General features: G+C 42.1%; 1 protein-coding gene across 1 annotated transcript in view; it reads left to right on the top strand.

Annotated features, from left to right (window-relative positions):
* SLC28A3 (solute carrier family 28 member 3) overlaps positions 1-15,537 on the top strand; it is a 63,976-nt gene extending 48,439 nt beyond the window's left edge. Inside the window, exons 11-18 of the mRNA XM_065406533.1 lie at positions 479-604; positions 1,950-2,080; positions 2,987-3,155; positions 4,903-5,100; positions 8,065-8,146; positions 9,104-9,202; positions 12,047-12,170; positions 15,411-15,537. Coding sequence (XP_065262605.1) covers positions 479-604; positions 1,950-2,080; positions 2,987-3,155; positions 4,903-5,100; positions 8,065-8,146; positions 9,104-9,202; positions 12,047-12,170; positions 15,411-15,537 — 1,056 coding nt within the window. The remainder of the gene's footprint in view (positions 1-478; positions 605-1,949; positions 2,081-2,986; positions 3,156-4,902; positions 5,101-8,064; positions 8,147-9,103; positions 9,203-12,046; positions 12,171-15,410) is intronic.
* The last annotated feature ends 645 nt before the right edge of the window (positions 15,538-16,182 follow it).

Genomic DNA, 16,182 nt, shown 5'->3' on the forward strand with positions numbered 1-16,182 from the left:
GCACTAGACTAGTCTAAAAATAGAAAGAAAGCAAAAAAAGAAAAAACTAATAGAAAATGGAAATAGGATAAGAAGGGGGGAAAGGGAACAGAAACAGAAAAGGACAAGCGAGAGAATGGCAAAAAAATAAGATAAGGGGTCCACTGTGTGAGGACATGGCCCAAGGACATACAGGACAATGGGGACTCCAGTAAAAAAAAAAAAACAGATTAGGAACCACTACATTAAAGCAACCAAGAAATTACCTTCAACCAGGCGAGGTGGGTGTCCAGCACAATTGCACTACCTGAAAAACAGCATTTAGCCTTGAGAAAGCCCCATGCATATTCAGAGCACTCATCAGCACAAACATTAACTGTCTGATAGCACCAAAGACACTGTGATTGAACCATGTCTAGCATTAATTCATAAAATAACTGGTCACTCTGTGAGGGTTTATACAGAAATTATTCATTTGACTGTTGCTTCTCATTTTCAGACAGAATCTCCTCTTCTAGTGAGGCCCTATTTACCGTATGTCACCAAGTCTGAACTCCACTCGATCATGACTTCAGGGTTCTCAACCATCGCTGGCAGTGTCTTAGGAGCATACATTTCTTTTGGGGTAAGGAGGGGGAAATAAATCATGAAAATATAGTGTGTGTTCAAATCCCCTTTACAAATTCCCCTGTAGCAGTCCTAATTCCCTTCAGGGTATTATGGATTCAAATTCAAACAGCACTTTGAATCACAAGGGTGTCTGTAGCTGAGATTCCTGACCTATAGTGGGTCTAATGCTTCCATCAATGTGTCCAAGGTTTATATGTGTAATTTCCATTATGACTACAAAGAATTATCAATCTTCATATGTGTATGGGAAACTAGACCCATTGATTTGACCTTTAGTGCAGCATTCAGTAGCAGAAATGTTTACCTTGGTAATATAGAGATTCATCCAGCTCTAGTGCAGAGGGAATAATGGATGTATTTGTGTAGTTATATTTATAGTTTACATGCAGTAGGAACTGGCATAATGGAATATACCCATGGTTCAACTGCTCCAGGATCCTGGCAGTGACCTAAAGCACATATTTCTGAGATGTATTATTATTTAGTTATATGATGGAAGCACCTAAAGTTCCCATTCAGGATTGGGGCCCCTTTGTACTAGGCAATCACATAAGACACTCCCCACCCCAAAGAGCTTACAGTCTAACAGACAAGACAGACAGATGAGGGAAAGGGATACAACATACACACGGAATGATCAGGATGACTGCGGAACTAACTTGATGTTTGTCAACCCATTACAAATATACATTATAAGGGCAGGGGCAGTGAGAGGGGAATTGTTTAATAGGACTAAGGGAATAGGAAAAGGAAGGAAGCGATGCAAGACCCTGCAGGAGGTGAGGAATGAAAAGATGCATGTGGGGCTGTGTGGGAGAGGGTGGAAAGAATATAGGCAGGAGGAGGTCAGGCCAAACAATCCAGAAGAAAAGAATGTCCAGAGTTCCAGCTGAGGAATGCAGTCTGCTGACATCACTGCTGTCCAGGGGCTTTGAGGCTACGGGGTCTGATTCTTACTCCTCCATTGCTGCTTTTGCCACAGCTTCTGCCAGTGGGAGTCACTGCTCCTGGAAGCTGGCTTCACTCTCCGGAGTGCTACTCTCCCTCTCCCTAGCCCACCTCGGTATTTGGGACTTGGTGCCACCAGAGTGGGGAGGGTGTTATCACCAGAAGTAAACAGGTGGTCTTCTCCAAACTATTCACTATTTTGTATCCCTGTATCGTACCTCTGCTTACTCTTCTCCCATATAAACAATGCTGGTTCTTTCAAGCTCTTCTTGTATGAAAAATCCTCCAGGTGTCTAATGATTTTCATTGCCTTTCTCTGGAACTTTTTTCTGTTTCTATGTTCTGTTGAGATGAATTGACCAAAGCTTATTTTCTGGCATCTGGAATTCCAGGTTTCAGCCTCCCATTTACTAACTGCTTCTGTGATGTCAGCACCAGCATCACTGGCTATCTCCAAACTATTCTGGCCTGAGACTAAAATACCCCAAGTAACTCTGAAGAGTGGTATAAAAATGGAGAAAGGGTAAGTAGATCTATGCCTAGAAACAGCAATATACATAGGTCCTCAAATATTATGTTGATGAGAGCTGTACAATGCTTTTGCACACATTACACTAATTACACGCTAAGGAAACCAAAAGTAAGTAGTTTCTGAACTCAGATGAAGAACAAACAGACCGAGCTGTACAGAGGTGTAGCTGTCCCACTGGCATTTTCACAGAGACAGAACTGCAAAAGTCCAATGCAATTCTACGGGATGTTTTTCTATTTGTTTATTGTTGCCTTTGCTTTACTCAGAAGCATGTACTAAATGACTGTAAGCAAAAGTGAAGGCGGGTGGATTATTCTGCATACAAAAATCAGAGAATTCAGTGCATATAATTTTTGATCAAGAAAATCCCTGTGGAGGAGTGCAAAGAGGCAGAAAATACAAGGAGCCTCTCTTCATCAGTTTGCACCTCTGTGTAAGGCCTGACCTTGACCCTGTGGGGAGCATAGTGCCCACACCTTCATTCCTGCAGGCATGAGCAGTGCCCGGGCCTGATCCAAAGTTCACTGAAGTCAATAGAAAGAGTGCCGCAACTGACTGCAGTAGGCCTTGGATCAAAGCCCCAAAGAGCCAGGGAAGAATGAGGAGCATGTTCCACTCTTTCCAAGGATGGCAAAGCTTGAGGGCATCCTCAAGGTCACTTCCTAGGATCTCCTGGGAGGAATTCTGAATCTGCCAGAATTTCTCTTAGAGGCTTCATTCACATGGTGGCCCCTCTGCATCCCCTCCAGAACACCTGAGAGCACCAGGCGAGTGTCCAGTAATGTAAATAGCTAGTTTATAATCAACTGTAGTGTAACCTTTACTGTTTCTCGACTTGTCCGTGAACTGGAAAATGTCTCTAGTTTTCAAATTCTCTTTTTGTTTTCCTTGGTAAAGAGACTCAAAAAACCTGCTGGAAGCTGCTAGTCAGGGTGCCTCTGCCTCCATCCCATTGGTGGCGAACATTGCTGTGAACCTGATCGCCTTCCTTGCTTTGCTCGCTTTCATTGATTCAGCACTGTCTTGGTTGGGGAATATGTTTAACTACCCACAGCTGAACTTTGAGGTATTGTCCTCATAACTTTTTTTCATGATTTGTCTTTCTTTTAATCAAACATTGGATATTTAAATGTATATTTCTTTTAAAAAGAACAACTCCTTTAAATCCCTGTATAACAAAATAATCTGTGAAAAATACCTGTTGCAATGTAAACATTCTGTAGCCATCAATGTCTATGACTTCACCCCAAAGAGGCTGCCATTTTGTGCAGAGTGAGTTTGCTTTAGCTCTAATCTGTGCCAGAGCTACCTTCAATGAATAGAAAAACCAGAAGAGCTATTTGCATGCACCAGCCACACAATTAACACTTCACTAAACACCCACAATGGCTTTCGTTTCAGACCACTGCACTGAATCTTTTATCCTTACCTAAGCAAAGCTTGTGAGGGTTATGTTACACAAGAAATGGCACAGCAGCACAATGATAGCATTGTAGTGTAAACATTTACTACATTAATGGAAGGGGTTCCTCCGACGCTGTAATAAATCCACCTCTTTGAGAGGTAGGTCAATGGAATAATTCTTCTGTTGACCTAGCAGTGTCTACACCAGGGCTTACGTCAGCTTAACTACATCACACAGGGTGTGAAATTTTTCACAGCCCATAGCGGTGTAGTTAAGGTGACCTAACTTTGCAGTTTAAACCAGCCCTTCCACAGGGAAAATGAGGTGTATCAGAAACTGTTTTAATTGGCAAGGTTTCGAACAGCACTTAGTTCCTAGTTTAGACAAAATTTTGTTTAAAAATGTGTTAGCTGAGTTTGTAGATTTTTAATTGCAAGACTTACCTACATCATTTTGCTGGGCTAAGAGACTTTTTATAGACTCATAGACTTTAAGGTCAGAAGGGACCATTATGATCATCTAGTCTGACCTCCCACATGATGCAGGCCACAAAAGCTGATCCACCCACTCCTGGAATAATTCTCTCCCTTGACTCAGCTGTTGAAGTCCCCAAATCATGATTTAAAGACTTCAAGTCTTTAAACTGGACGGTCTCTGGCCTGGTCTACACGCAGTTTTTGTACAGGTATAGCTATTTTGGTCGGGGGGGGAGAGTGATATTTTTTACCAAAATATTATAAGCCTAATGTGCACAACTGTACTGGTATAAAGGTGCCTTGTACTAGTATAGCTTATTCCTCTTCCCATACAGGAATAAGCCACACTGCTATAAGCATTTTTATATCAATACAAGGAGGGAGTATACGGCTTAACTGTACCAGTATAGCTAAAGCTGTACATCTTTTATATATAGACAAACCTTTGTCTACCCTAGGTGGTGGTCAACATAGTAATTAAAACATGTTAGTTAACATATTTTTTAACACTCATTTTCTCAGTGTAGCTACACTAGATTATGTCAGATGATAAATTAAACCTCCATCTCTCTTACCAATTCCCTGAACCATGGCCCCCATTTTAGGCCACAATCCAACAAAGCTTTTAAGCATGTGTTTAACTTGAGGCATAAAATTAAACTATATGCTTAAGTACTTTGGTTGGATCTGAGCCTTAAATTGCTACTTTTGTGATAATTCAGGTAGACTTTACCATTAAAAATCCCCAGACTATTAGAGATAGCAGCAAGATGCCAAGAACTATTTTTATATACTTTTTCAAAATATATATAGAAGTTTATTTTAAAGAATTTAGCAGATACCTTCATTCTTTGATTGACGTTTTCTCTTGTGATTAGCAAATATTTGCGCTTGTGCACCTGGCCCTTTTCTCTGTCTTGTATATTTTGCAGATCATTTGCGCTTATGTCTTCATGCCATTTTCTTTTATGATGGGGGTAGACTGGGAAGATAGTTTTATTGTCGGTGGACTCCTAGGTTACAAGACTTTCTTCAATGAATTTGTGGCTTATGAGCGTCTTTCAATGTTGATCCACTTGCGGGAGAAAGGTGGGCCCGTGTACGTTGGTGGCGTGAAGCAATATATGACCGTGAGTAACATTTTATAGTCTACTGATTTACTGGGCCCAATTCTTACCTGATGGCGCTCCACTGATTTTAGTGGAATAACACAGGGATGAATATGGCCCATTACTTTGACATTTTCTCTTGTGTTAAACCTCTTTTGATCTTTCCCCAACGGACCTCAGTTATTGAAGTTCATCCTTCTCCAGACCCGGCTATGTTCTTGCAGCCATGGCATCCTGGACTGTGAGCATGTCAGATGTCACAAGCCAGACAAGGTCAGGCCTGATCACTTCTAGGATTAAAGAACTCCAAGGAAAGCCCAGTGTGCCACAGGAAGTGGTGTTAGAGACTAAGGTCTTGTCCCTATTGGGAATTTGTCCTGACTCTAGTACTGAATGGCCAGGCACAAATGTAGCTACACTAGTTGGAAGCCCAAGCTCATGGTTTGCACCAATAGGGCCTGGCTTGGTTTCGATTGGTGGAATCAGGGCAAATTGCCAAGGTAGACAAGACCTAGTTAGGTGGCATTCTTCTTTCTGAGTGGAGCTGGTCAAATGAATTTAGCAAAACTTTTTCCCATCAAAATTTTCACAACAGAATTTCTGGTCAAAATGAGAGAGAGAGAGAGAAAGAGAGCCCCATGCACCTCAGAATAGCCTGATGATTAGGGCATTCACTGGGGATGAGGGAGACCCAGGTTCAGAACCTGCTCTGAATCAGGCAGGGTTCTCTCATGTTTTTTTATGAAAAATTTCAAAAGTCTAATTTTTGTCCTGCATGGGAACAAAACCATATGTCAAAACCTCAAAATGTTTTCAACAAAACAGAATCCTTGTTTTCTGGCCATCCATCCTTATGAGCCAGTATTGAATCTGTGACCCAGTGTTGTGATATACTGCAGGTGCCCTCTCTTCAGATAACATTTAAAATTGATAACTTAACCACTTATGGTCATTAAAGATCCCATGGAATATTTTCCAACAGCAGAGTTATTAACGCATTGTACCCTAACAAAGAGCAGTATGTGGCTCTAAATCTCTGAGTGAACCTGAACTTTGAAAGATGGATGCTGTTGGCTACCTGGTCACATCTCACTTTATTATTATGCTCTGTGGCACAGAAGAGCTACTTTCACTGTTATTGGTTCATACAGGCAGTCAAACTAACTCTCCTTGGTAAAGAGCTTGAGATCCTCACATGAGAAAATAATAATCATGCACAGCACTCATAAGAATTTGCATCCATAGGTTTCAAAGCACTTTGCAAAGTATCATTTTCCCCCTCACTGAAGGTAGATTTGAATAAAATAAATATCACTCATTTTACAGATGTAGAAACATGGGAGGCTCAGAGGTTAAGAGATTTTCCCAAGGTCATGGAGGGAGGGAATGGCAGAGCCAGGAATTAGTGATGCAACCACATACAAAGGTTGGAGAGAAGGGGGGAATCAAGGATGGGATTGCATTAGTCTTGCATCTGCATTGAGAGGGACATTTCCCCTTCATCCTCCTGAACCTATGCTGTGGTGCAAAGGATTATTATCATTACTGCAAGAGTTGGAAATTGCCAGTAGCAATTTTAAGTGTGACCTGATGGCTTGGACATGAGGGTGTTTGGGTTTTCAGATTTAACTTCTATTCAACCTCAGACCCCTCTAATATATCTATGTGCTCAGAGAGAGCAAGAGAGAGCACTCTGATGCATCCACCCCCACAGCCCATAACAACAAGGCTTCCTGTTTTTCAAAGCTAGGAGAGTACAAGTGAAGGCAGGGAAATCACAGGAAACAAAGCCGTTTCTAGGGAAAGCAGATAGAGTGAGTACTTGACAAGCATTCTCTTGCATATGTGCCTCATGACTGCAAATATCTACAAATTGGTTCTCAGAAAACAGGAGCAGGAACAAAGGAGCTTCTAATCAACAGGAAACCTATGAGAGCACTCCTCAGACTTCAGTGTGGGCTTAAAATGCAATTAATGGGGAAGGGATGCAGGGAGCAAAGCTTTCCATTTCCATGTTCCCTGCTTTCCCATACCTTTCAACTAGGTTGGCTTCTTCAAGGACTGTAGCCTAGTTTCACCCTCGGGAAGCTATCATATACCCTGCAAGTGGCTCTTGTCAGTGGAAAGTAGGGTGACTAGACAGCAAATGTGAAAAATCGGGACGGGGGTGGGGGGTAATAGGAGCCTATATAAGAAAAAGACCCAAAAATTGGGACTGTCCCTGTAAAATCAGGACATCTGATCACCCTAGTGGAAAGTCCATTGAGGAAAGAGGTGAGCATCTGGAAATGGAAAGCAATACAAACTTCTCTTTGCTCTGAGGCCCATAGAGAGCAAGTGTTGCCCCAAAAGAAGATGGCACTGGCCAGGGAGTAGGTATGCACAAGGGCAGCCAGGGGATGCACTGATCCCGACTCTGCCCCTGGGGTTCCTGGGGAGCCCCAATAACAATTTAAATGTGCTCCTTTCCCCTGAAGGAAGCATTCAGCAAGTACCACCGCCTGTCCTACCTCAGAGTGAATGCCTCCTAAACTGCAGCATTTCCAGCTAGTGCAGGGGCCCTAAACCAGTTTGGACAATTAAACCCTCTGGGATTTTCAATCCCAATCCAGACAACCCTTTTAATCATCTGAATTTGAGCTGGGATGCATAAAGAAGGAAATCTCAAGAGAAGTAGAGAGGTTATTTTACCTCAGCACATCCTATCCACAATGACTTCAAGATCTCTTTCTTGAGTGGTAACAGCTAATTTGACCCCATCATTTTGTATGTATAGTTGGGATTATGTTTTCCAATTTGCATTACTTTGCATTTAACACTGAATGTCATCTGCCATTTTGTTGCCCAGTCACCCAGTTTAGTGAGATCCCTTTGTAACTCTTCACTTTGGACTTAACTATCTTGAGTAATTTTGTATCATCTGCAAACTTTCAAACAATTGAATAATTTATTTTCTGTCTGAGGTGTGTGTTTGTTTGTTTTTAGATCCATTCTGAAACCATTGCCACCTATGCCCTCTGTGGATTTGCAAATTTTGGTTCTCTGGGAATGGTGATAGGAGGACTCAGTAAGAACAATATGTTTTTCTCATTTTGACAATTTTTTTTGAAGTATAATTAAAAAGAAAACCACTCTGTGGTATACATTCTTGATGAACTGCAACACATCACCAAGACCCGGATTCTCAGCTGCATTAGGGCAGCTTTTGCCTCTCCCCAGTGTAAAGCTGCCCTAAAGCTGAATGAGTAAGTCACCAAAGAGCTTTAGTGCAATCCTTGGGTGGTGTAACACTGCTGTGGCAGTCCCTATGCTCCACTCCTGTGGCTGGGGGTGTGGTCAGGGCAGTCCTATGCCCTGGCGGTCCTCTGCTGTTGTACCCTCCCTTCTTGGCCATTGACAGCCAGTGCTACAGAGCAGACTTTGCACAAAATAAACCATTTCATTAGGTTCATTGTATTCTTGCTGGTATTTCGGAAAATATTGGTTTGCTTTCTGTAAGAACGCCACAAGTGAATCAGTTTCTAAACTTCCAACTTCCCTGTTCTTCAGGAGTATCAAAAAATTAAAAATGAACTTTGAAAAACAGAATGTACTGTTTAAAATAGGCTTACCTGATCCTATATAGGCTGTCTCCTGTCTGCTTTGGGTTCTGTGAGAGCTCTGCTGTCAGAGAATGGTGCGTGCTGGGGCAACACAGATGAGCAGGAATCAATGGGTGTGACAGTCTGATACAAGGGGGGGAAAGTGGTTTGACTGTGGTTGGTATCTATTAGCCAGCTTCAGTCGGGTATTCAGCACATATTGTTGAGGTAAATGGAAATTACATTTTTTATTTGCAGCTCACCTTTTAGTAGAAAGACAAATATGTATATACTTTGTGTTTGTATATCTCCCTGAGAATATCAGATTTATTTTACTTGCCCCTATTTGTCAGTACCATGATTTGCAATTTGCTTTTCTAGAGGATATGCTTCCTAGGAATTTCATCCTCTTTTTATTTGATTTTTTCTAATTTTCTTCCCAGCATCTATGGCTCCTTCCAAAAAAAGGGACATTGCTGATAGTGCCTTTAGGGCGATGATTGCTGGTACTGTCGCCTGCTTCATGACAGCTTGCATTGCAGGTACTGTGTATAAATTTGTAATATCCCTGACTGACCACGAGGTGTCAGTATGTTAGTACACTAATTTTATAACGAGATCATTCATGTTATCTACCTGTAAGTTACTCCTCGCTTTGAGAGGGTTAAAAGTTGTTAGTGAGGAAGAGCTCCTGGAATTTGGCATATAAAAAGACTTTGCCTAGTTTGTCTTTTACATCTAAGATATCAATTTTAAAATTTTTAGTCAACGTATAATTACTGATACATCTAGAAGAAATGATAATTACCAGTTACAGGTGAGTTATAGGACCTCCCCCACATCTTTATCCTGGTTTAATTTAGAACTAGAAGGCAAAGAAGAGGTACAAGAGGGGGAGGAGTGGGGGAAATAGAGTACTTTTATTTTTTAATGGGCCTGATTCCATTCTCAGAGTGGGATAAATCAGGAGTCACAGCAGTGAAGTCAATGAAGTTACTCCAGTATAAGTGAAATCAGAAACTAGGCCTTTATTTTCAAAATCCCATCAAAATGTGGGTAAAAGTCTCAAGCTGAATCATGAGTTACAAAGAAATTACTATCTCAGAGAGGAAATGAAAAGAGGACGTAATATCAGGAATCATACCACTGAAGGGGTTAATTCATTAGCCAGTTAGTGAGATTTCCAAAAAAAAAATCAGCTGTGATTAAATTGTGCAACAGTATTTTCCCCTAACTATCCCTCTTGCAGTTTCCTTTCTGAGCATGTAATATCCAGAACTGTCATTATCAAAATCAAAGAATTGATGCTTCTTTAGTTTAGACAGGATCTTGGTGCATAAATAGCACCGCCAGATCATGTCCCAAATCAGAAAAGTCCACTTTTAAGTATATCAGTTTTTTTCACTATGGCCCCATGTAGCTCTTTCCATTTTTTGAAAGCTATGAAACTAGCTTGACATTACATGAGTTCTACAGCTCTCTGAGTTTTTGACAAATGACAACTTTACCTTGCATGGAAAAACTGAGGCATTAGAAAATCTTAGCAAATAGTGTAATTTGAAGGTCCTGGGTTGACTAAGAACCCAGAACATCCATAGGCAAATCTGTATATACTAAAATCTATTGTGGAAAGAAAATTGTATTCCACCCACTTCTACCATAGTTAATGCTTTTCTTATGCCTAGAACAAATTCTGAGATCCAAGTAATTTCTGGTAACCCTATCTCATAGAACTGGAAGGGATGCTGAATGAAAAGGTCATTGAGTCCAGCCCCCTGCCTTCACTAGCAGGACCAAGTACTGATTTTGCCCCAGATCCCTAAGTGGGCCCCTTCAAGGATTGAATTCATAACCCTGGGTTTGGCAGGCCAAACCACTGAGCTATCCTTCCCCGACTTTCTGAGACTATATAGACATAGGACCAAGTCCTGAAACCCCATAGACATTAATAAACATGGTTCTCCTCAGACCATTTTATACCTGTGTATTTTATATTTTGGAAAATGCTTAGCAAAACTTAAAATTTATGCCCAAAGCTACCAAAACAATGGGCCTAATTCTCTGCTTACCTACCCTGATGTAAATCAGGAGTGACTCCATATTAGTCAACAAAGTCACACTGACATGAAACCAATATGAGAGGAGATTTTAGGGTAAAATTTCAGAAGGGATTACGTGATTTAGAATTTTCAAATGTATTTAGGTGCCTAAAGATGCAGATAGTCACGTGGTGGAATTTTCAAAAGTGCCAAAGCAGGTTAACCACTTAACTCCCATTGATATTAGGCACCTAAATACTTTTGAAATTTTGACCCTTAGGAACCTAAGTCCTATTAGATTCCTAAGTAACTTAGACACTTTCAAATATTTTACCCTTAGGCTTAAGCTCCCTATAAATTCATGGGCCACTGACTGCCATGCTCAAACTCCAGTCACTGTTGGTCTCTCAGAGGCTATGTCTACACTTGGAAATGGGCTCATTCCTCCCAGGTCATGTAGATATATTTGCGCTAGCTCTCATTGAGCTAGTGCACTAAAAATAGTAGCGTAGCAAGGGGTCGCACAGGCAGCAGGGAGCAATGGCATGGGCTAGCCATGCTGAGTATGTACCCATGGGGTACCCTGCCGCTACTCACTGTTGCCCATGCTGCCGCAGCTACACTACTATTTGCAGTGCATTAGCTCAATGGGAGCTAGCGTGAGCATGCCTGTGCAGGCAGGGAATCACACCCCTAGCTCCAAGTGTAGACACACCCATACAGCCCTGATATCACCATCACTAAAAAGGTTTCCCTTCCCGGCTTGCAGGAGATAAACCCTCGAAATGTTAACTGATACGTAAGAACTTATTTGAAAAATGACATCACTCAGTGCCTAGCAAGAAGCATGAGGAAGGCAGACAGCTGTCCACTCATTTTTAAAGAGAGATTATTTCAGAACTGGAACAAAGGATTTGATGTGTCTGAAATGAATGAGCTTCACCCAGAATCTGGCCTCTCCTGTTTCAGCAGCATTGTGTGTCATATGATATGAATGGGAGAAACTGTCCATCACTCGTCTCTGAGTTTAGTGTGGTATCTTAGGCTCTGTATTCAGGAAAAAAGGAATATTCTTACTTTACATTAGCTAAAGCGTGGTAACTAACACGAGGTAAAAAATCCTAATGAAGACACAGCTGTTTATAGTTTCACATGAGTTAACCTTTACCTTGACCTGCTAATTCCTATTTAACCTACAACTTGCCTTGTCGTCACTAGGATTTTACCTCATGTTAGTTACCACGTTAGCTAACATGAGGTAAGAACACATCTCTTTTCCTAGTGAAGACACCCACCTACCGATTTCTATTATTAAAGGAAACTGACACTACTGTATTCAATTTCCAGGAATATTATCTGTACCGGTTGTGGAGGTTCCATGCCACATTTTATTAGGGGATGCCTTCAATGCAACAAATTTGCCAAGCAACACCACAAAAGTAGTTGGATGCTGCCAAGATCTCTTTAACAGGTACTTATGAGCGCATCATTCTCTCTCATAGTCATTCTGTGAAGTCAGTTATTCCCCAGGGCTGCTGTATTTTCATGGCAATCTTTTAGGAAACCGTGGTAAATAAAGGCATAAGTAATAGAAATATAAGGGGGGGGGGAAATCAATATCCACAGACATTGCTTTGGAGCCAAAATAACATTTTCCAGTGTAAATAACCAGACCAATGCACGTGGTGCCTCAAAAGTATGGAATATAAGAGTGACCGTCTAGAGCATATGTAACTTTTTCACTCACTTGGGCTCTTTAGCTTTGCATTTGGACATCCAACAGCCTGATTTTATTTTGAATATCTGGGTCTGTCTCCATCCACTGGCTGCAGGTGATTTTTGCACGCCTCAAAGAAATTATTTTAACCCTGTTTGTTTTTCTTGTAATTGTGCATTTCCTCTCCATCAGATATCAACTAGAGATGGGACAGCTGAGAAGTTCAGAACAAAATGTGAAATTCAAGTGAATTTTAGATCTGGAACTCTCATTTGCATCACTGTTTTGACGGTCGCATTTTTGACCCAGAAGCACATGTCCCCAAAGTCTGAGTATTATTGGATCCTGTGTTATGATTAGGGCTCATCTCTAAAACTACTAAAACCTTAAGTATTTGAACTACCACAGTACATGACCATAATCACATATCTGAGATAGGCCAGGGTCCTTTCCTCCAGCAGTCTGTGTGTCTGGTTAAAAAGAGAACATCTTTTCTTTAGAAAATATTGTAAACATTTGAACCAAAACAGGTCTAGAGGTAAATTGTATATTTATATAACTTTCCATAAAATATTTAGGGGGACAAAGAAAATAAAGATATTAAATAAATAAGGAGTATATTAAACCAAGTTTAGATTGTGACATGAGGCAACAAAGGTCTATGTTTTCTGCGTTATGGCAGGCACATATTTTATTCACTCTAATATGCCTTCTTTTCACTTCCACAATAAATCTATTCTCTGTTAAGGATCAAGGGTCTGATTCTTTATGCTCTTACACAAATGTAAATCAAAGGAACCTTATGGAGTTTTCTGTCTCCCTTCATCGTCCACTCCAGGTTTCTCGGGGGGGGGGGGGGGGAAGAGGATGTAGCCCTTGTATAATTGCAGTGATGACTGAGAAAGACTTTAGGATAAATCATAGAAACACTTCCATAAACTTGGTTTAATATAGTCCTTATTTATTTCATATCTTTATTTACTTTGTCCCACTAAATCTTTTATGGAAAGTTATGCAAATATACAAAAAATAATTTATAAAGTAAATACCGTATAGATGCTGCTGGAATGTAGCCTGGCTGTATTCTCTGGCACAGATCCTCAGCTGGTGTAAATTGTACTTACTCCACTGACTTCAATGGAGCTATGACAATTTACATCATCAAAGGCTCTGCCCCTCTGTCTCAGCCTCTGCTATTCATTCCTGTCCCTGCATGCAAGAGGCTGGACATGTGATCTTGCAGAGTGTCCTGCAGGATTTGTGGCAACTTAAACTTCCAGCTGAAATTTCTCTCTTTCTAATACAGATCTAGGTCACAGTCCTAACATTAATTTTCTATTTTTGTTATTTTAAGATTTCTAAATATGTTTCTAGCTTGGATGACTTTATATGAAAAGTAGCTTTCAATATTGCATATGCAATGGGAAAGATGACCATATTTTCAAAATCAAAACCTTGTACGCTTTTATGATGACATTTTTATGGTTACAAAAACTCATAGGCAAAGTACACGGTTTTGGTTTTTTAAACTAGTATGTTGGTGCCATTACCACCAGCTTCTTCTGACTAAATGCATATTACTTGGAGTGAAGGACTTTTTCCTGTAACTTAGTGTTCTGAATGAGTTTATCATAAAACAGTGAACAGATGTGGCTAACATTTACTTAGAGCAAAAAATCCAGCTCTGCTGGGATCCTCTCTCATTGGCATATTCAGGGCCAGCTCCAGGCACCAGCAAAACAAGCAGGTGCTTGGGGCGGCACATTTCTAGGGGCAGCATTCTGGCGCCGGCCATCATAGGCGCCGACTCCGGGGCATGGGGAAAAAGTGCCCCCGCCACCCCAGCTCGCCGCCGCCACTCCGCTTCTCCCCCTCCCTCCCAGGCTTGCCGTGCGCGAAACAGCTGTTTCGTGCAGCAAGGCTAGGAGGGAGGAGAAGCCAAACGGCGGAGGTGAGCTGGAGCGGGGAGTGGTTCCTCTTACCCCCCGCTACTTCCTGCAGTCCCCCGCCCCACTCTAGCTCACCTCCGCTCCGCCGCCTCCCCCGAGCGTCCGCCGCTCCGCTTCTCCCCCCTCCCTCCCAGGCTTGCCACGTGCGAAACCGCTATTTCGCGCAGCAAGGCTGGGAGGGAGGGAGGGAGGGAGGAAGGGAGGAGAAGCCGAGCGGCGGACGCTCGGGGGAGGCAGCGGTGGTGGAGCGGAGGTGAGCTGAAGCGGGGAGCGGTTCCTCTACCCCCCCGTTACTTCCTGTGCCCCCCCACCCTAGCTCACCTCCGCTCCGCCTGCTCCCCTGAACGCGCCGCTTCTCCGCCCTCCCTCGCCTGAGAGGAAGGGGGGAGAAGTGGAGCGGCAGCATGCCCGGGGGAGCAGGCGGAGCGGAGGTGAGCTAGGGAGGGAGGTCACGGGGGGCCCACAGGAAGCAATGGGGGGGGAGAAATGCGGCACGCTGGGGGAGGAAGCGGTGCTGGGGATTTGGGGAAGGGGTTCAGAAGGGGTGGAGTTGGGGCGGGGCTGGGGGCAGAGGGGCACGAAAAAGAAAGGGGGGGCAGCCAAAAAATTTTTTGCTTGGGGCGGCAAAAATCCTAGAGCCAGCCCTGGGCATATTCCATTCACTCCAAGCAATGTTCATCACACTGAATGTTCATTCCACTTGATTCTTTGTTCCTGGTAAACACAGAGCAAGTTCTACTCAGTATAGTGATATTGAGCAGACAGTTTGAAGATTAAAAAAAAAAAAATCTGATTGAAAAAATGAAACAGTGGAATATTTCAGTTGTCCTGGAAGAATTTCCTGGGGCACAGGGATTTCCTATGGAAACTTGGGACTGCCCCAATAAAACCAGGACATGTGGTCATTTTAGCATTGCAGGGGTTTAGAACTGTCTATTTTAAGTCCCATTTCAGGTATGATAATTTAACATTCTAAACCCCCTGGCCAAAATATGTATATTGTGAAAATAAACCTGACTTCCTTTTTTTCCCCCTCCTTCACCAGCACCAGTGCAAACAATTCTCAAGAGATCTTCTTAGGAGGAAACTACAGCCTAAACTCCTTGAGAGGATGTTGCCAAATACTGGAATCTCCCACTTTTAATTGCAGTTGGACCACTCCATTATTTTGAACTGGGACCAGTCATAACCAAGAGGCTGGAATAGGGTCACATCTGTTTGTTGGACAGGTGGAAAGAAATTAAGAGTGGAGACATCTTTTTCTGCTTAAGGAATGTGCAATAGTTTGAGCCTTAGTTTCCTTTCACACGAGTACAACTCCTTTGATTTGAGTGGAATTACTCCGGGGTAAATAAAAAGACAACCAGGCCCAGACAACCGGATCAGTTCTCCAGTCATGAAATCAGCCTGAAGAGAATGTCAGAACTACCATCATGGGCCTAGCTGCTGGATCTGATTCCCCTCTCTCTTGCGCCAGTGTAAGTCAGGGTAACTCCACTGAATTTGATGGAATCTGTCTAGTGTAAAACTGCTGTGAGGGGAGAATCGAGCCCAGTGCATTGGTAGCTGTTCAGTTTTGATTCATAATTTTCCCATGTTCAAAATTGTCATCTACTGCCATTGGTATTTCTTCTTTTTATAATATTGAGTCTAAAGTTTTTTACTATGCTAAGACAAATGACCTCGTTTGCTGTCTGAAATCTCTGTAGCAGGATTCTTCGTGCTCTTGCAGAAAGATGGTAACTATATAATTGGAAAGGTCCAGTTGTGACTTAATTTCCAAATCAGATGAGATTCCAGGTGAAATTCATTGTATT

Source organism: Emys orbicularis, chromosome 6 (genome assembly GCF_028017835.1).
Source record: "Emys orbicularis isolate rEmyOrb1 chromosome 6, rEmyOrb1.hap1, whole genome shotgun sequence".
Classification (NCBI taxonomy): domain Eukaryota; kingdom Metazoa; phylum Chordata; order Testudines; family Emydidae; genus Emys; species Emys orbicularis.